General features: G+C 37.9%; 1 protein-coding gene across 1 annotated transcript in view; it reads left to right on the plus strand.

Annotated features, from left to right (window-relative positions):
- LOC150102437 (protein phosphatase 1 regulatory subunit 14C) overlaps positions 1–22,088 on the plus strand; it is a 95,886-nt gene that overhangs the window by 58,229 nt on the left and 15,569 nt on the right. The window contains exon 4 of the mRNA XM_090399637.1: positions 19,760–19,801. Within this exon, the coding sequence (XP_090255763.1) occupies positions 19,760–19,801 (42 nt within the window). The remainder of the gene's footprint in view (positions 1–19,759; positions 19,802–22,088) is intronic.

Here is a 22,088-nt window from a genome sequence, read left to right on the forward strand (position 1 = left end):
AATACATTTTAAATTCCTGAAATGGAAAAACTTCTGAATGAGACCAAATTCGAAGAAGTTTACAGGGAATTCCCCAGACTGGGAAAGCTACTGAGTGATAATTGGCCGGGAAAAGTTAAACTGTATGACACATTTCCCCCGAATGTGTCTCAGACGCTGTCGCTGAAGATCATTTAGAGTCGATGCCTTCTACTCCTTCAGACTTTGTAGAAGTGCGTGCTCGCAAAAAGCGAAGAACAACAGAAGAACCGCACAATGACAATACTATAATGGAACAGGATTCTCAGGGTTCGGACGCCGCTACTTCTCCCAAAGAAAAGGTGCCTCCGGTCATCCTTAGAGAAAAACAAAAGTGGGCAGCTTTACGATCCACAATGTCCAATCTGCATATTGGCTTCATTAAGGCCAAAAACATGGATGAAGGCATAAAAATTCAGCCAGCAACAGTGACAGACTATAGAAGGTTGACCAAGGAACTGGAAGACAGAGGCATCCAGTATCATACCTTTGCGCTCAGTTCGGAAAAAAATTTAAAAGTAGTCCTTCGTGGTGTCTGTGAAGACATTGACACAGCAGAAATCGCTGCTGACCTAAATTCTCAGGATCTGCCACCAGTCAAGGTCAGCAGAATGTACAAAACAGACAAAACTCCCATGCCATTAGTCCTTGTTGAGATTCACAAAATATATAAGGATATCTACAACTTAAAAACAGTCTGTGGTCTCATCGTCACACCGGAACCACTCCGTAAAAGATCATCTTCTGGGCAGTGCCACAGGTGCCAAAAGTTTGGCCATGCCCAGAATCTATGCAGAGCAGAATATAGATGTTTAAAATGTGGAGACAGCCACCCAACCAATACCTGCACTAAGCCAAGGACCACCTCGGCCAAATGTGCCAACTGCAGTGGCCCTCATCCGGCGAACTACAAAGGATGTACTCAACACCCAAAGAACAGACGGATGGAGGCAATCAGTCAGCCCTCCTCCTACAGTACAAGAACACCAGCGGCCCAGACATCAAAACCGGAGACTCAGCGGCCACAGTCGGAGACCTCCAACCAAAAGCAAACAAGAAGTTATGCCGATGTGACCCGTACAATCAGGCCAATTCCAGAACAAAATCAACCAAGAGCACCTAAAAACCTAACAGCTATTATCACGGCCTCACTAGCTAATATGCTACAAAATTTCAGCCTATCAAACCCTACTGAAACCTCCACTAAAAGATTTCTTCGTGAAACACAGGTCATCCTCACAGCTCTCATAAATGAATAGAAACAAACTCATTCCAGCATCTCTTCAAATAGTTGCTTGGAACGCAAATGGCCTCAAAAACAAAATCCTGGAACTCCGTGCCTTCACATCTAGGTATCAGCCAGATGTTATTCTAATCAGCGAAACTCATCTAAGACCCTCAGACAATCCTACAATAAGGGGCTATCACCTATACAGAAATGACAGACTACTCTACAGAGGCGGTGGCACTGCCATCTTCATTAAAAACGGCATTAAGCACCACTCTGTGAGCATTCCTTCAACCACTAACCTTGAGATCACAGGAGTGGAAGTAGTCACCAGCTCCACTGGCAAACTGAAAATCTACTCAGCTTACAACCCTCCCCAAAAATCTCTACTTCACTCTGATCTAAATGCCATCTTAGGCATCAGAGGGCCCACCATTATTGCCGGGGATCTGAATTCCAAGCATCCTGCGTGGAATTGTTCAACCACAAACAAGAATGGTTGCATCCTTTTCAATTACTTAGGATCAAGCAACGCTGTTGTGGCAGGCCCCACTGAACCAACTCATCTCAGTACGTTCGGCACTGCTGACATCCTGGATATAGCTATCCTGCAGGATATTAAACTTCAGTACAGTATCATATCTATGGATGAGCTATCATCCGATCACAATCCAATTCTACTACAGCTGGGAAATCAGGAATCCCTGTGTCCTCCTTCTCACTCCTACATTGTATGGGAAAGACTGTCAGCAGCACTCAAGGATTATATTGGACCTGTTCCTCACATACGCACAAAAGAAGAAGTAGAAACTGCAGTTACAAATCTCACACAACAAATTAATTCTGCTATAAAGGTAGCTTCTTCCTACAAATATGCCCGCAAGCCAGATCGTTTGCCTGAAGACATCATGAACTTAATCAGAGATAAAAACAGAGCTCGAAAAAGATTCCGTAACACGTGTGCACCACAAGACAAAACAAATCTAAACAGACTAAATGGGGCAGTAAGAGATGCACTGAAAGCTCATAGAGACTATGTATGGGATGAAAAGTTATCCTCCATTTCACCTAGTGATCACTCCATCTGGGGACTACTGAAAAATACCAAAAACAAAGGCAGATCCCTTCCCCCAATATTAACTGATCAGGGCCTTGCTCACACAGATGTGGACAAAGCAGAGGTTATAGCGCACAGCTTGGAAAAGCAATGCAGGCCTTCGTATGGAAACCTTGACTTTGACCACATACATAAGATTCACAGCAAGGTCAGACACTCACTCAAACTTCCTATCACCAGCACTGACCATATTGCATCAACATCACCTGCTGAGATATATGACATTATTAAAAATTTAAAGAACAAAAAAGCTCCTGGACCAGATGGCATTACTAATCGTGTGATTAAACTTCTGCCCCGGAGGGCAGTAGTGTACCTGACCAGTATAATAAATGCAATTTTAAGATTTCGCTATTTTCCTTCCACCTGGAAACTGGCTGACGTAATTCCCATACATAAGCCAGGCAAAGACTCACACCTACCCCAAAATTATCGTCCAATCAGTCTCATCTCAAATCTGGGTAAGGTTGCAGAGAAGGTCATCCTTTCACGACTTCAGACCTCAATAAATGACCTAAACATCCTTCCAAAAGAACAGTTTGGTTTTAGGCAACACCATAGTACTACCCAGCAAATCCACAGAATTGTTGAATACATCACAACCAGCTACAACTGGCGCCAGTGCACAGGTGCTGTTTTCTTAGACTTATCCAAAGCATTTGACAAAATCTGGCATTTTGGACTCCTGCACAAGCTTATCTCAGCCGGCATCTCACCTAAAATGGTTCATTTAATCCACTCATATCTTCAAAATAGATCAATGCAAGTAAAAATCAACGGTTCTACATCCTCCCAGCGCCACATCTTTGCTGGAGTGCCACAGGGATCTCTACTGGCTCCATTGCTGTTCTCTATATACATGTCAAACATCCCGCACAATCCGATGACTTCCATTTTGGCCCTATATGCGGATGATACGGCAATACTAACCAGATCCCTCAGACCCCTTTTCATTACCAGAAAGCTTCAAGAAAACATTCTAAAGCTGGAGGGTTGGTTCTCTAAGTGGAGATTGGAAGTTAACCCCCAGAAAAGCTCAGCCATTCTTTTCTCAAAAAGGCCAATGTCTCCTGCAGGAGATGTGTTACTATTCAATACTAAAATTCCCTGGCAGACAGAAACAAATTACCTGGGTGTAATTCTCGACAAAAAGCTATCTTTCAACCAACACATCAAATCTGCGTGCACAAAGGCATCTAAAGCCATAGCTCAGATCTATCCGCTAATTAATAGAAATAGCAAGCTCAGCAACAGAATCAAATTGCAACTATACCAGATGACAATTCGTCCTATAATCACCTATGCCTCTCCGGCCTGGAGCCACACCTCTAATGCTAACATCATCAAAATACAGCGAGTGCAGAACAAGTGCCTGAGAATGATTTTGAACGCCCCGTGGTATGTTAGAAACATTCAACTCCACAGAGACACAAATATTCCCTATATTTTCTCTTTTCTACGATCCTTAGCCACCAAGTTTTTCCTAAAGACGTCCACACATCCCAACGATTTGGTTCAACAAGCTACAGCATACGATCCAACGGACATATTCAAATATAGAAGACCAAAAGCTATATTGGCCTCCTTCAGTGATGCATAATCTTCATGCCCAATCAGGGCGGGCATTCTGCTCATAAATTTTACCTTCACTGTAACCACAACAGATAGCGGGGAATATGAAAAGCATCTTGCTTCACCCCTAAAGACATAAATGTCAATTGTCAATACTTCTGGGTCTGGAGAAGAAAATCCTCAGAAGTGATGGTCTCTAGATATAGTACTTTACCGTGAGGCCTGGGATTTTGTTCTTCCCATTCTAGTTGTACTATTTAATTCTTTTCTCTCATCAGGACACATATCAAGTGAATTTGTAGCAAGCCATACCATCCTCATTCCAAAACCTAATAGAGATCATACTTTATCAGCAGCTGGAGACCTATTTCTCTATCTAATACTGATTACAAGATATTTTTCTGCATTATCAATAACAGGTTTAAAGTGGGAATGAGTTGTACAATTAAAAGCACACAGGTGTGTGGAGTTCCAGACCGAGCAGTAGAATTTAATCTATTTCTGTTATATGATCTAATCTACTTAGTTAATACAAAAAAGCAGTCGATGGCAGTGCTATCAGTAGACCTTACTCAAGCATTTGATAATGTCCAGCATCCCTTTCTGTTCTACATCCTCCATCAAATTAGTGAAGGTAAAAAGCTGCTATCCATTATCAAAGGAGCCTGTGCCAATTCATCTACCCACCTTCTAGTTAATGGGTCCTTAGTCCAATGATCTTTGCATTGGTTATTGAATCTTTTTTTTTACAGGAAGTCAACAATACACATGCTGTGCAAGGAATAACAGTTCTTTCAACTATGAAGGAAAATAAGATATTAGCATATGCTAATGATGTAGTGGGCACTTTGAAGGATAATGGTTCCATATGTATATCTTTTTTGGTATTTTGGAAAAATTTAACGAGATCAGTAGATTAACTATTAATGGACAAGACAAAATTAAAAGTTTTTGGAAAGTGGGATCTTGGAGGCATTCCTTTTGGACTAACCTCTAAGAGATAGAGAACCCTTAATTATACTTGGAATTCCTCTCCCCACTTACCCAATATTACCAGTTCAAGAACTTCTATATCAAGATCTTTGAAACCATAGACCACTAGAAAATAGGGCCACTTTCCTTTTTTTCTAATACATAGTACTCAAAACCATAATCTTTCCTGCTCAGTTGTACATAATAAATATTACAGGCATCACAGAAGCTGAAGAAAAGAAATAAATTAGTAAGTTTGTGCAATTTTTTGGTCCAGCCGATACAAAGAAGATAAAAAGAAATTTTTTCAACTATCAAAGAAGCACGAAAGATTTGGGCTTCCGGTCTTAAAATTCTGCTATTTAAGCAATACAGCTTCAAAAATCCATAAAATATTGCAGACCAATCGCACATGTGCAGACCTTCTCCTGTACTACCTGGGTTTTCATCTTCCCTGTTTGGAGTAAATGATTATAAACGTCCAAAAGCTGAGATTGTTCCTGAATACTACACTTTGTGCTTAACTCTAAGACTCTACCACACTCTATTATTGACATTCTTTCCATTAAAAAAAAGTAAAATTTGGCATAAAGAAATCTTTAATATCTTTTACTGCAAACAAACTTCCACAGTTGGGTACTGACAACAATACTTTGTTTTATAACTTATTGAAGTTCCAAGGATAGCCTAACAGGAGGGATCTAGCTTGGAGAATTGCATATGGCCACCTTCCAGTCAATACCTTCAAACGGAGGTACTTTAACATTGGAGATCCAATCTGTGACATCTGTTACTGATTGGAAACAGTAGAACATGCATTCTACAGCTGCCCTCTTGCCCTATGTATTTGGAACAGGCTATGTAATGTGTTGGGCATTCTGTTATTTACGACAGAACAGGTTTTTTTTGCAGTACTCACCACCTGTTAGCAGTGTAAAAGAATTTTGATTTTTATAAGAATTAAGGTTAGAAAGAAACATGGATTTGAAAACCAGCAATACAACATCCAAATGCTTTATAATATTGTATTGTGGAAATTTTATTGTTCAGTGAGATGTTTTTGTATTTAGAATGAAGCATTCTATATTATGCAGTATTCACCAGGGGAAGATAAAATTCTGTCTTTTCTTGGTATGAGAGGTTTTTTAAATAGTTCCATCCTCTTAATTCAATGTGGTCTTATAGTCAGTTGCAGGGATGACTTGAGAGCAATCCCAGGCAGAGGTCAACTCAAGGCATTTAACTCAGATAAGGCTAACCACCTGGGTATCAGTTATCTTTGTGCTTTAGTTTCAATTGGTCTTTTGGTCATCTATTGAGATTGGTGAAAAAGGAACACTGATAGCCTTTGGTTATATGATGGTATAAAAGAGCTGAGGCCTTTTCTCTCTCTCTCTCATACTATTTATCTGTCTTTCTTTCTCTTAATACTATCATGCTCTCTTGCATCCTTATACAAACTACTCTAGGTCTGTGATGAGCACCTCTTTACTTTTTCATTTCAATAAAGGTCAAAACTGGCTGGGTAGTGATTCTTCCCATAATGCATAGCATTATACATGTCCATAAGGATATGTACTTTGTATTATGGCACTTTGCATCACTAAGTCAAGTGATGTGAAGTCATTAAATCATTGAAGGAATTGGGGAGGAATTAATAAATCCAGTCTGTGTACTGGCTTTGTCTTCAAATTAACATCTCATCAACTTTCTGATACATACCATCAAGGGATATACATGATAATTATGATAGTGCTACATGAAAAAAGTTATATCATTAATAACTTCTGAAATTTTCCTCCATATTAATCTGATACTTGTCAAGACTCCAACATTATCAAATCTTATATTTCTGTCTTCAAAGGCACTTTTTACTCTATCATCCACCTACATCTTGGTCTTCCTCTGGGTCATTTTCCTGCCATCCTGGCAAAGAACACTTCAGCACATTCTTGAATGCTAACAATAGCAAGTTTTTTCCTTTATTAATTAGCTTTACTAGTTTTGTTGTCTATTCCCATTTTCACTAAATATTGTGCCTAAGTAGCAGAAATATTTCACTGTTCTATAGGTTCTCCATTCAGGATACAGTTGATGCTTTTAATGTTTCAATGTTTGTCTTGTTGCTGATTTTCATACTAAATTTATTACAGTAGTCATTCTATTTTGTCATGGAATCTTGCAGACTTGCACTGGATTTATTTAGAAGTATAAAATCTGCATAAAGTAAAGAGCTGAGATTTCATCACCAGTTTTGATATCAGGTTTAATACTACTTTCTTTCACAATGTGATCCATATAGTTAATAACAGTGGAGATAATTGGCAGCTTTGTTGGACACCTGATTTAAGATCAAACCACCTTTTTGCACTTCCTTCAATTCTTAACTGTTGACTTACTGTTCAGATAGAGACTGCATTGCTCAATATAATATCCACACCAATCTACACCATATAACTGTAGCACTTTGAAGAGCTTTTCTCTTGGCACCCTGTCATATGCATTTCCCAGATCCACAAAACTTAAATACAGACATCGGTTATATTCCCACGATTTCTCAACTATTTCTCTTAAAGTGGAAATCTGATCCTGATACCCTCTATTTGGTCTGAATCCAGCTTGTTCTTCACAAGCTTCACTTCTACAATTTTCATTAGCCATTTCTCAAGTATACTTGTATAAATTTTACCAGAAACACTCAGTAGGGAAATGCCTCTGTAATTCTCACATTCAGTTTTATTTCCCTTTTTATAGGTGGGTACTGTGAGAGAGCTCTATGTCAATCATCTGGAATTTGACCCTGTGACCAGGCTTTCTGCATTATGCAGTGCAGCACTATGAAACTTTTACACGTCTATATTTGAGCATTTCTGGTTCAATATCGTCTTCCAGCTCCCTTTTCACATTTCAGGTTTTTCGATGGCTCTTTCTGCTTCAAGTAGGATATGCAGTGCCGTAACGAGGGTATGAAGCACCTGTGGCAAGTGTCTAATTCCTCCCCCCCCCCCAACCCAAAAATTTTGAAAATTTTAAATGTAACAAGTTAAATTTTACTAAATGCAATATGTTAAATACTTACTATTAATCCCATCAAAATGAGTTGCCTAAATCCAATTATGTATTTGTATAAATAAATACTCTATTAAATAAGAACAAATTTTTATTCATATTCAGTGACAAATAAATTAAATACACGGCATAGGTATAATATAAAATAATATAATAAAAACATAAAGAAGTTCAGCATATTTTATAAAGAAATTTTTCTAGCTTTTTCATTTGCAAACACATCTATTATATCATCATAATTTAATGTTTTTGCAATATCTTTATTTCATTTGATATTATAGACTTGATTGTCAGTCGCTCTTGTCCAATAGAAGAATGAAGGTACGATTTTACAATTTTCAATTTGCTAAACGAACGTTCGCAGGAAGCTGTTGTTACAGGCATTGTTATGAAAATTCTTAATGCTATGTCTAGATTTGGATACGAGTTTTTGTAATGAGAGTTCGTAATTTTTTTGCAAGATTTGAAAAGCGTCCATATCGCCTAAATTTTCAAAAACTTCCATGGCTTAATGTTTGTAATCTCAATTTCATATACAAATTCTGGTGCATCTAAGTAGCTATTATATTTCAATGCCAGGTCAGCTGTTCATTGTTTGAGATCATCTAGCTGCATAATTTTTAAAGCGTGTCCATTTAAAAAACTGAAGTCGTTTGCGACCTCTTGTAAAGCAGTAAATCTATCATTGAGTTGTATGAGTATTAGATCTAAAACTTCACACATTTCTTTTTTTAATAATGCAGTTTCATTCATGGCAAACGAATCACCAGTAGCGTTCTCACCAAGCATATTTTTTATTTTTATGTAATCTTCTTTCCCATTAATTTAATTTAATTTCCCATTCTTTCCCAGTAATTTAAGACTTGAGATACGTAATGAACAATCCTTGACAAATTACTAATGAGAAATGAAAGATGTGCACGATTGTAGGCCATTAGAGAAAGAGCAAATATTAATAAGTGCATATGATCGGTGCGGTATTAACAAAAGATCGCGCGACCCAAACAAAAGAAGCTGACAATTGAATGGAAATGCTAATTCTCTTAAACTGATTTCCATAATATCTGAAATACATTCACTATATATTTCTTAGTTTTAACACGTTCATGACAGGGTAGTGTTAAGCAAAACCATATGTTGCACCGGCAACTTGTGGTTTTGCTTGAGTCTATACAGCAGTTTCTGTTGGAGGGGAGATGTGATTCATTAGTTAGTGTTTATATTCCCAGTTGTCTCTAATTGCACTGTTTGTTGAGAAATATATTACACAGTTTGCAAATGTCTGTGAACCTTATTCAGTGACATGATAAAACTAATCGTTTTTCATGTTTCTGCAGTATAGTTGCTGTTGTGGAAGGTGTATTGTTTACTGCAAGGAACGAGTTATCGCTCCAACGTGAAAAGTCGGGGCTATAGTGAATCGCAATTTGAGGAGGATAATTCATGCATAATATAATTTAATATATATATATATATATATAGACTATAAAAGTTTATGAAATTCACATCGTATGATACTTTATGGGTTGTTTCCATAAGTATCTAATAAGTGGGTTCTAAAATGTTTAGTTTTAGTATATGTATGACTAATTTTTTTATTAATAAAATATAACCACATATTTAACTGTCAGTGAGAAATGGCACCTTTTTTTTATTTAGTAAATTAAATGCTGTATTTTTGTAAAATATCTTGTTGCCATAATATTGCTGAACGAGCACCCTTATTAAGCAGTGCTGTGAGGCAGGCTGCTCTATGCTGCACCCTGTCGACGGTACTGTTTACGACATAGCAACAACACAACTGATCTTATGAATGACAACAAGACTAAAAATAATTACATGATTTTTGAAATTCTCTAATCTACAAAAAGTAGAGATGAATAAAAATATTGCAGGTGGGAAGATTGTGATTTTCATTGGATCCTGGGTTTGATGGGTGTAAATAAGGGCTGGCGAATAATTTTTGTGGGTGGGTCATGAAACGAGGGATTCAGGTAGATGGAATGATATCGAAGGAGGTCATAAAGGGATTAAAATGATAATATGGAAGGTAATAAACTTGGGATGGGCAGATAGATACATTAAGAGGATAATGGAAGAATGTATTAGATTATCTATGCGAATGTTTAGGATTAGACGGGAATTTGGAGATACAAAATTCTACAAAATCATAAAATGCGAAAATACATTCATTAATAGCTAATGGTGCGATGGAACAATTTACTTAAGACAAAAACGAGAACAATCACCAAGAAACGTTATTATCTTCAAGTCGTGATATTAGGTGCTGTCGTTGCCATCTAACTCGAGGTGAATTGGAACTCATCGGTGTTATCAAATGTAGCGGAATTCCACTGTGTTGCAGAATTTGTATGTCGAAAGCGGCGTATTGCCGAAATTTAAAAATACAATATAAAATAGCGGACTTTTATATCTATCTATTTATTTTTATTTTTTACGTTTTGCGCCCCCAAACCTAGTTGCGCCTCTTTCGCTACCCTCGTTACGGCACTGATGATATGTGTTCCTGCTTGCATTCCCGTTGAGTGTTTTCTGCCACCATGATGTCACTGCTTGTTTCATTTTTCAAGCTTTCAAAGTAATAACTCCAAACATCTAGAATATCTTTATCTTCAGTTGGCATGTCACCTTTATCATCTTTGATTCCTTTTACAATACTCTTCATCCATTTCTAAGATTTTCAATAGCCTTCAGAATATTTTGCCATCTTCCTGATATTTATTTTCTGTGTTCTTATGAACACAGAAAATAAAATTTAATGATGTGTAATATTTTAGATATTAAACCTGTGAACAATTTGGTTGTGCACTATTAGAGTTAAAGGACGTTTTCAAAATGTGTATTGTGAACTGTTATGTGCCTACAGAAGAGAGCTCGGAGGAAGCTAAAGATTGTTTTTATGAAGTGCTTGAGCGTAGTTGTGCTAATCTACTGTCTTATGATGTCAAGTTAGTGGTGGGAGATTTCAATGGGAAGCTGGGGACAGAGCGTGCGTGGTGCCCTTTTGTGGGTAGTGAGAGTCTACACGAGGAGTGCAACGACAATGGGACCTGACTTGCGAGTTTTGCCTCAGCTATGGGATGCTTTGTAAAGAGCACTATGTTCGTGCACAAAGACGTCCACAAGCAGACCCGGAGATCGCCGGAAGGAAAAAAAGCTAACCAAATAGACCATGTACTAGTGTATTAGTGTCACCACAGCTTCATCTCGGATGTGAGGAGTTTCAGAGGAGCAGACAGATGTAGTGACCACTACCTGGTTGTCTACGATTTCAGGCACAGAATCGTGGTTCAGAAGCCTTCATGTCCTACCACACGACCTGCATGAGATTTGGACAAGTTGAAGACAGCGGAAGGCAAGCATGCTTTTCATTAAGAGCTGCAGAACTGTTTTGAGGAGCTACAGGAGGAGGAGGAGAGTGATCCGGATGGGATGTGGAACACCATCAAAAGTATGGTCGTATCAGCTGCCTCGAGAACTGTGGGAATAAGAAAGAGAAGAAAGGCATGTTTTAATAGAGAGTGTGAAGAAGCTGTAGCGAAACGATGGGAAGCACTATTGAACTACTTAGCAGACAGCAGGAAGAAGGCTGTATATGAGAGTGTGAGAAGAATGGTGAGTACATGTCTATGCAGGGAAAAGTGAAAGAATCTTAATGAGAAGGTGGCCAGCATAGAGAGAAATAGGGTAACGAATAATGGGTGGGAAATGTATTGGATGATCAAAGCCATTTGAGGCATCCAGATGCAAGCGGCAACCATAAGAGATGAGAGTGGAAATCTTCTGACAAACTCAAAAGATGCCCTCACTCAGTGGCATACATATTTTGAGAACTTGCTGAACATTAGTGTTAGAATGGCAATACTGGAGACCCATACTTCTTACCAAACTGCTGAACCATATATTGAAGAGCTGACGCTTAGTGAGATTACTCGTGCTGTCCGCATGCTGAAAAATAATAAGGTTCCAGGAGTGGACTGCATTCCGGCAGAGCTTCTGAAGAATGGCGGGGACGTCCTGCTGGAGCAGTTGCATATGGCAAAAAGAATGGCTGCCGGACGAGTGGAAGCAGTTGCTGATCACCCCTGTATATAAGAAAGGAGATAAGTCTCAATGCGGCAACTATAGGGTATCTCACTGCTGACGAATGGCTACAACGTGCTGTCTAACATCATGCTAATGTGCCTCACACCACATGCAGAAGAGTGTCTTGGTGACTACCAGACGGGCTTCAGGAGGAACCGTTCTACAATAGACCAACTCTTCATGTTTGGCCAAGTTTTTGAAAACTGCTGAGAATATAACCGGGAAGTCCATAATATTTTCATAGACTTTTCTAAAACCGATGACTCAATTATATGCCCAAAAATGGGGCAGGTGTTAGAAGAGCTGGGAATTCCTCGAAAACTTCGAAAAATGGTGCAGGTGTGTGTGTGTGGCTGGTTCGAGAGCAAGAGTGAAAGCAGAAGGTTACCTGTCGGACCCGTTTCGAGTACGGACTGGCGTGAAGCAAGGTGATGGGCTGTCTCCGATTCTCTTCAATTTAGTGCTGGAAAAAGTAATTAGAAGTACACAGCAAGTGGTGGGTGGAGTTGACATGGGGGTGCAAGTCAGGATTCTTGGCTACGTGGACAACCTGAACGTCATGGTGCATCAACGGTATGAAGCAGTGGCACTGGTTACTGCCATTGAGGAAGCTGCAGAAGACGTTGGCCTGAAGATAAACGCCGAGAAGACAAAGTACCTTTACATGAGTCGCCATGCTGCTCAAGATCTAGAGGGAGCTGCTCAGGTTGAGAGGGTGATGGAATTTAGTTACCTGGGTTCAATTGTGACTGAAGACAACAAAGTTGAAGCTGATGTCCAGAGTCGGGTGAATGCCACGAATGTTGCCTACTACCAAGTGCGTCCCCTTTTTGCCTCGCGTATACTGTCTTGGACTACAAATGTGAGACTATACAAGACTCTGATTAGACCTGTTCTCCTCTATGGTGCTGAAGCGTGGGCTCTCATGGTGAGGCAAGCCGACCAACTTTAGAGTATTCGAGAAGGTATCTATGGAGGGTTCATAGCAGATGGAGTCTGGAGGAGGTGGTCTAATGCTGCCATACACGCTTTGTACAACTCGGCAGACGTCTTGATGGAGCTGCGAACCCAGCGTCTTCAGTGGCTGGGCTTATGGTCTCCGAAAAGACTGTGAGACAAGTGTGGGAGGCCGCCAGGGAGACCGAGAAGGAGATGGGCAGATCAGGAGGAGGAAGACCTGTAGGTTGTCAGGCTGGAGACCGAAATGTGGCGGATAGTCACAGAGGACCGTGCCCAGGGTGTCACGTGGTACTTGAGGTCAAAAGTCCCCCCCCGGGCTGATAGTGCCTAGATAAGTCAAAAGTAAGTTCTTATGAAATCTTTTCATGACTTTTGCTTAGCTAGTTTTACACAGTGCTTCACTTTCTTACATTTTTCTCTGTATTCTCTAAGAGTACAAATTGACTTGCCAGGAACTTTTGATATGCTTTCTCCTTTTCTTTAGCTTGTCCACCATGGAGTTCTGATTTTTCTGTTCTTGCAGACAACTTCACCATGCCTCTCTGGCTGAATCAATCAGTGTTTTCTTTATTGTTTGCCACTGAATCTCCAAGGTTTGGTTTTTGTTTTTAAATGCTTTTATTTTTTCTTGAAAAATGTTTGTGTATTTTAGTCTACAACTCACTGCCGAAAGCCTGTGTGTATCTTAGTCGACAGCTCACTGCCGAAAGCCTGTTCAACTTTGATTCTTTTTAAAACTTTCTTACACACTCTTCTCAATATGAAATTAAATTGGTTAGATGAATTGGAGATTGGCTCTCTGAATGAAAAGCAAGTTGTGTATGACAGAGCAATGTCTCAAAAGAAATGGCAGATAACCATTGTGTGCCCCCAAGGTTTTCTGTTCTTGGTCTCCTGCTGTTTAACTTTTTTGTAAACGATATATCACGTGGAATGACTGAGGATCTTCAGTTGTTTGTTGATGATACAAAAGTTGGGGAGAATTATAAGTAGCACCTCTGATGCTACTGTCCTTCAGGAAGATTTTGATGGTGCAGGAAGTAATGAGGCTCAAGATTTGTGAGTAATAATGGTTGACAGTAGACTGAAGTTTAGAGGGCATATTGCAAATGATGCAAAGACTGCACATTGTAGTACCGCTATGACAGGAAGTGCACTGTAGTGAGACAAGCAGTAACATGTAGGGATAAGTGTGGTCTGACCAGTGCCACTGTATAAAGCACTGGTCAGACCACACTTACCTCAAGGGCTCACTTTAGTATTGGAGTGGCAAACCCAAAGTACCTGATAATGTACCATGCCTTACTTCATGTAATATACATTTGTTATGTTATCTGTAGATTGGTCCCTCCCTTTCTTTCTGTCCTTTCTTTTCTTCTTGCTCCTTCTCCCTAATACTATTAGAGTATTTGAGGGCAGGGGTGAATCTTTCCTATTTTGCTATTTCATTTTGTCTTATGCGGTAGGAGTTTGCCTAGTCGGTGAAAGTCCCAATCCACCTGTCCAACGTGGGATGAATTGGGGAACAAAACTTTCCAGATTTTTTTTTTAATATATACCTGATCCACACACGAAAGGTCACTAGACCTATAGCACATCAGTACCACGTGTGGTCAAGAATAGAGGAAAGGAGGAATCCATTTCACATTTTGCTTGAACAGCTGAGAGTTGTGATCTTTCGGGAAAGGCAGAGTAGGGGGGGGGGGAGACTGTTCCAAAGGACAGAAGTGGATGGGATGAAGGAGGAGGCAGTGAAGTTGGTTCAGTGAGTTTCAAGAACGGACTGTAAAAGTGTATTGGTTAGCAGTGGCTCTGGCTTTAATGATTTTGGAGGTGAGTGGTGGAATAATAGTGGCCAATTCAGCAGAGCATTGTCCATGGAAGTATCTAGAAGAGGCACAAAGCAGAAACTGAATGTCTGTGAGAGAGGGATCTTTAATTAGCTGTCTTGTCTGTGAGGGATCTTTAATTAGCTAGATTGCCCTCTTCTGGATAGAATCAAGCTATCTTAGATAAGATTTTGGTGCATCACTCCAAATATGAGAGCAATATTTCATGGCCGGGCAGATTTGAGCTTTGTAGACTTAGCAGCTGTGAAGGTCTGAAGTAGTGTCTTGTGCGAAAAAGTACACCAAGTCTTTTGGCAGCTGCAGAAGCTATAGTTGTTGGTTGAGCCAGGAAAGATCAGAATTGTAGGTCAGTCCAAGTAGAGAAATATGATCATGTTTGAGTATCTCAGTATTACCGAAGGTAAGGGGGAGAGATGTGCACTCTTTCTTGTGCATTGAAATTTACAAGGTTATCCTTGCCTAGCTATATCCCCGTGGAGCAAGGATAACCTTGTAAATTTCAATGACCAGTTATTATCTGAGCTTAGTTCACATTGGTCATGGTAGATCTTGAGGATTCTAATACTTGGGCACTACAAGGTTTGTTGAATGAAAAGGAGGAATGGAGTGTACTGTCATCGGCAAAACTATGGATAGAATTTGAAGTCTGCGAGAGCAGGCCATTTATATAAAAGAGGAAGAGAGCGGGTGAAAGATCCTCAGGGTACTACTGCATAGGTGGGGAAATCTGAGGATAGTAAACTGTTCACCATGACACAGTGAGTGAGCGACCAGTGAGATAGCTGGTGATCCAGTTGCAGAGTGAGGAAGGTTGACCATAGGATGGGAGTTTAAGTAGTCCCCTGTGTCAAACCCGATCAAATGCATTTCAAACGTCAAGGGCAACCATGTGAATTTCTGCATGGCTTGATTCCAGAGATTGGTTGGTGATAGCAAGATCAGCTATAGATTGCAAGTGGCAGAATCCACACTGCAGGTCACTGAAGAGCTTTTCCCTTTTTTTTTTTTTTTTGCAGTGATTTCACTCTAAATGCTAATATGATTGTGCCTTATAATCAGTGGTGAGCTATAAAGGGTGCGTGGGGGAGGCTCGCGTGAGCCCTTTGTTAAATTTTTCTCAAATTTGCGAGCCCCCTTGTTCTTCTTGTTTGATAATCTTGTAGAACTAGAAAATTCCACCGTGGAGTGTACATGCTACTATAATTGTTACTTTAAATTCATATGGATTTTCTGATAACTACATAAAAAAATCATTTCATTGCATTTTGTTTTGATGGAGCTAGTGTAATGTTAGGAAACAAATCGGGTGTTGCAATCAAACTTCTACAAAAATTTCCCACCGTTGTGATTTGTCATTGCGCTCATCATTTACACTTAGCATTAGATGATTCAATAAAAAAACATTAAAGAAATAAATCATTTTGAAATATTTATGGATAAATTATATGCTTTTATCGTCGATCACCAAAAAATCAACGAGAATTAAATACGATTGCAAAATACCTCAGTATCAAAATTTTAAAGATCGACCATGTGTTTGGACCACAATGAGCAGCTTGCAGTTTATGAACGGCTCTTGCTTTGTGGAGAAATTACCCAGCTTTATGCAAGCATTTTGCATCAAACGATAAATATAAGGGCTTTTCAAACCGACTTCTCAATTTGAAATTTTTAAAAGATCTAGCATTAATGATTGATATCCTATAAGGGCTAAGTTAGGCCTTTTTTTTTTTTTTTTGCTTGATGATGCAAAAGCCCTTTGTTAAAATTTCCATAGCTCACCACTGCTTATAATACATCTTATGCTGCATCAGTTGTGCAGAATAATCAGAGCTGCATTTAGAGCTTAGGCAAAGGATCTTGTTTGAGAAGTATTTTACAGTCTCCAACAAAAGTTAGTGATATTGTGAATGAGGAATACAGAAACTATAGGATTAATCTTAGATGGGAATTTTACATAGACACATGGAATGTTTGGGGTCTACAGATGGGTGCTCTTGATGTTGTCTGTAAAAAGATGGAGAGGTATAAAATTGACATCCTAGGAATTACAAAGACCAGATGGAATGGAGAGGGTCACTTCAAAATACAGAATGGTAAGCTACTTGTTTATTCAGGAAGTGACTCAAAGCATCATGGGGGTAGCTATGATGCTGAAGACAGTTCAGGAAAGAATGCTTCTTGGTTATAATCCCCTTAATGACAGGATATTTTGTATTAAACTTAAGGCTCATCCTACTAATGTGTCAGTCATGGTAGTTTATGCACCCTGCACAGATAAACCTGATGAAGAGAGTGAGGAATTCTCTGAAAACTTAGATTGTTTTGGACTGCCTACCAAGGAGAGATGTACTTTACATCTTAGGGGACGTTAATGCAAAAGTGGGAAAGAGTGTGAGAGCTAGGCCTGAGTGTGGTATGTTTGGTCTGGGAGATCGTAACACCCATGGTGAAAGATTGTTGGAATTTGCCATTGCTAACAGATTAGTTATTACCGATACCTGCTTCCAGAAACACTCATGATGGACCTATACTTGGACATCTAACATTGACAGTTGAAGGCACCAGATCGATTACATCCTGGCTCTCCAATAGTGGAAGCTAGCATCTCTGATGATATTTGTCCTGGAGCAGACTGTGGTACAGATCATCAGCTAGTAAGAGCCAAAGTAAGACTAAGACTCCAAAACTTTCCAAGTCAGGTGCATCTCACTAGACTGGATGTCAGAGTAATTCCTAGTGGGTTCACAGAAGTTGGATGATATTTTGGAGACTATTGAGGAGAACTTACCTTGAAATGCTTTGGAAAAGAGTCAAAGTTACAATACAGCCAAGAAGTATCTTGGTCCAGTTAGAAGACCAAGGGACCCACATATATCAGATTCAACGTGGGATCTAAGCAAAAGAAGGCGGTGGAAAAACAGAGACATAGGCTGAAGAATATAAGAAATTACATAGAGAAGTCAGAAAAGCCATCAGGCAGGACAAGGAAATGTTTTATACTAATAAATGTGAAGAGATTAAGTTCCAGATGAGAAAGCACAATTATAAAAGGATGTTTTGTTTAGTTTGTGACCTAAAGTACAAGTTTAAGCCCAAATTGAATGCCATGAAAGACAAGATTGGAGCAGTACTAACAGAACCGGAAATCCAAAACCAAAGAGGTTCCAAATCGAAATCAAAATTTCGATTTGGAACCGCTTCCAATTAGTCATGAGGTTGAAAGAGCAGTTTAACAGCTTAATAGCAATAAGGCCCTGGATGCAGATGGAATCTTGGCAGAGTTAATTAAGGCTACAAGAGATGGAGGGATAAGAGTATTTTATAGATTGATTACAAGGATATGGGAGACAGCTCATGGCCTAGAGACTGGAAGAAGTCAGTTTTCATACCACTACATGAGAAGGGAGATATGAAGGATTGCAAGAAGCATAGAACTGTTAATTTAATATCTCATGCAAGATTTCATTAAAGAGCATTCTAAATAGGATTGAGGCCAAAGTTGAGGCAGAAATGCCTGAGGAACAAGCAGGGTTTTAGGAAAAGTAAGGGTATCAGAGATCAGATCCTTTTTCTTCAACAGATCATAGAAAAGTATAAAGAATTTAGACTCCTTATGATAATGTGTTTTGTAGACTACTTTAAAGCTTTTGACTGTTTTCAACAGCTTCAACTCTGCTGATGTTGAGTTGGGATGTGCTCCAGGGTACAGAAGATCAAGGATTTGTTTCACTAGCTGACGTTGTGCTGTTCACCCTGTTTCCCTGACAAAAACGATGGCCTGCATGAAATTATGTCATATTGTACAAACATTTTGCATTATGGTTTAAGCCAATAAGAATACAATTTGGTTGGCTAAATCCTAAATTGCCAGCCCATCCTTGTTCATTTAGTATCCAGTTAGATTCCTGACAGGATGCACCATGAGAAGGTGAGGATTGGACATCAGGTCAGAAGCCCTGGTCTGTTCTCCACATTCCTTGAAAGGCTACTTGGAGGTCTCCTCCCAGTTGTACATCTTTGACCTTTAAGCACACCCAGAGTATCTGGGTGTACTTAAGGATCAAAAGACCAGAAAATGAAAGAAGTTTCTTACTTATGTTTCTTTGAAAATTAGTGTGATTTGTTTTCAACTAATGCCAAAGTTTAAACATAGGTAGAAAAGAAACTGGGAATTTTAATGATGCCAGTTGTAATGTGAATGAGTCTAAATTCTTGGACATTTTTTGAATAACTGAAAATTTAAAGCTGAACAGAGAATAAAGATTTTCATACTTAATATCTCTTTGTGATATGATCAGTATAAACATTTGGGTAGGATGATTGAAAAAATAGTCCAGCTGAAAAATAATTTTGTGTTTGTGTTCTCCTTTCCCTTTGGCAATCTCTCTATAAGTGGTGAAGTTAAGAGAAAGAAATAAAGACAAAATTACCTTATGTTAAATTTATTTATTAAGCAAATAAAAAAAAAAAGAAGTGAACAAGAAAAAGTTTTAAATTGAACTTGCTGATATGGGAAATCTATTTACTATCCCATTGTGATTCAGTTATAAAATTGAAATATTTTAATAGTTTATTCTTTCTGTTCGTTAGAACAATCTTCTCTTAGCCCTGTTTCCAAAAAAAAAAGTGTAGTATATATATATATATATATATATATATATATATATATAAATTGAATATTAGCATCTTTTTAAATTTTGAGTCCATTCACTTTACTTAAGTATTATTGATTCTCTAACTTTCATATGTGAGATTTATCATAAAAAGTGAAATTGATTACAAAATTATTTAATTTTATTTTGATGCATAACAAAAATAAATGTCCATTAAAACAAATTAATGATTGCCATTTGTCCATTTTAGAAAAAACTCATTGAAGCCAAACAGTCTGGAGAAGCAGTAGAGGTAAGTAGTAATTTGTTTAACTGTAAATGAAATTATAAAAATTTGGGAATTTGTGCTAGTTTCAAATTTTTAACAAAAATATGTGAAGTATTTTTGTGTACTTCTGTTAATTTTTATTGCAGTCTAATAGAAAACATATCAGGAAAGTATCTAATTTGCATTAATGGGGAAAAAAAAAAAGCAAACGTCCACTTGAAATTGTTCAAACTAATTTCGTGTTTGTTAGTCACCACTTTAATCATTCATTTATTGAAATTAAAGATGAAATTGGACAGTATATTATGGTGTTCATTTAAAAAAAAAAAATGCTTCATCTTCCATGTTGAAGTGATCTCCAGGGAGTATAATATATAAATACAAGTGCACAGCATGGTTGACAGTTTAATTTTTTTTTTTAATTTTTAAAATTATTTATTTTTTAGCTAACTATTTGAAATGAGTAATGTAATAATAACAATAATAAAATGAGTGTATATACAATCCCTGACTTATGCCATTCTGGAATTATGGACATTGTAGGGATAAAGTTTCCGGTGAAATAATTTTAATTTATCAAGAAAAGAATGCTTGTTAGTGTTTGTTGCTCTTGTAATGGTATCGACTCCAAACTAAATGCTAGACATACGCTTTGAGAAGACATACGCTTTGAGATATTATTATTATTATTTATGAAGAAGGATCATATGCTGGCCACAAGTGTTATTTCATGATACAAATAATAAGGAACTGATTATTTTCAAGTCCTTAAATAACAAAGTAAAAATAAAATATCATTAAGAAATATAAAGATGATCAAGCCATTTTTTTCATGTGATTTAACTTTTTACATAGACTGTGAATGCAGTCATTAAGAATGCACTTGCATTAAAATCTACTGTTATAATGAAACTTTATTCTCCATGCATGTTTCAGTCATCATGATTAAGGTAGTGTATATATAATAAACTGTTTCCATTTATACAAGTTTTTATAAACTCTACTCTCCAATTTTTAAATTTATGATTTTTTTATTTATACCATTTATGTGTTACATATATTTTAAATATCCTTTTTTAGGACTTCACATTATGGTTATAAACATTTCTGACTTATACAGTAAACTTCTATCTTATGATTATCTTCAGTCTGTTTTGACTTAGTCCTCTGGAATACAATCTATCCATAAGTTGTGGGGATGGGGCTGTCTGTATACATTCAATTAACTAGAGTCCTATATATGTAAGAGGGTTAAAAAATTAATTCTAGTTTCCTAGAATCTCAGTTTTTGAATCTTGCTTTGTTGATTGAACTGTTAGGTGTTCCTTAACGGGCTTACAATAATTTGAAGGAATGGATGAAGAGAGACTAAGGTTGAACTGGAAGTGAAGGACAGTTCTGTAAATCCTGAAGTCCTGAAAACTTAAGGAAGGACCCTGTAATTGAATGAGTGATGCTGATGCCTTTTGCTTAGAAAATCGTAGGTTTGATTTATATCTAGAATCTTTGCAAGGAATTTTCATTTGAAGGTAAAGTAATCAGTCGAATAAGGAGGCTGCATGGTTTCTTTCCTGAAACCAATTTTTTATTTTATTTTATTTTTTTTAAATTCTGCATGGCTAACTTTTCAAAAAAAATACATGCAATTGACAAACATACCATGCTGTGTAGATAGGATTACTCTGTTATATTTAAGTTACCACTTTATCATAATTAGGTTTCTTTGAAGACAGGTTATTTGACCTGACAAACTATTGAGCTTAACATGTGAAAGATGAAGTTCTGAATTATTAATATGTAGTTTTGCCATCAAGCATTTTTACTAGATCCTTAATTATCAAGAACAAAGTTATATCTGAATATTCTTGTTGTTCACTGATGAAGTATATGGTTTGATACTTATTGTCCTACTAGTATACATTGATGATTATCCTGGGCACTTTTGCAGTTAAGTTAGTTGGAATCCTATGATTTATAAGCAGTGGTAGAAGTTGTGGTTGGATAGTGGTATGCCAAATTTGCGAGGCTGTGGACTTAATTTATTTATCATGCTTATTTAGGGAAGGGTAATTGATGATGGCCTCATAAGCCTCCATAAGCTTTCTATCTTACCAAAATATGGTGTAGTGTAAGAATCTCGGAGAATCAATTCAGTGATAAGATAAATGTGATTTTATAGGGTCATCATCATCAAATTCCTGCCATGTACCCTCAAGGGGGTGTACAGGATATGATAGTACTGCATGAAAAATTTACATCATTACTAACTTCCTATCTACAATTTTCCTCCAAATCAGTCTATTACTTGTCA

Source organism: Typopeltis vanoorti, chromosome 10 (genome assembly GCF_054136105.1).
Source record: "Typopeltis vanoorti isolate ZY-2024b chromosome 10, IOZ_Tvanoo_1.0, whole genome shotgun sequence".
NCBI classification, from domain to species: Eukaryota; Metazoa; Arthropoda; class Arachnida; order Uropygi; family Thelyphonidae; genus Typopeltis; species Typopeltis vanoorti.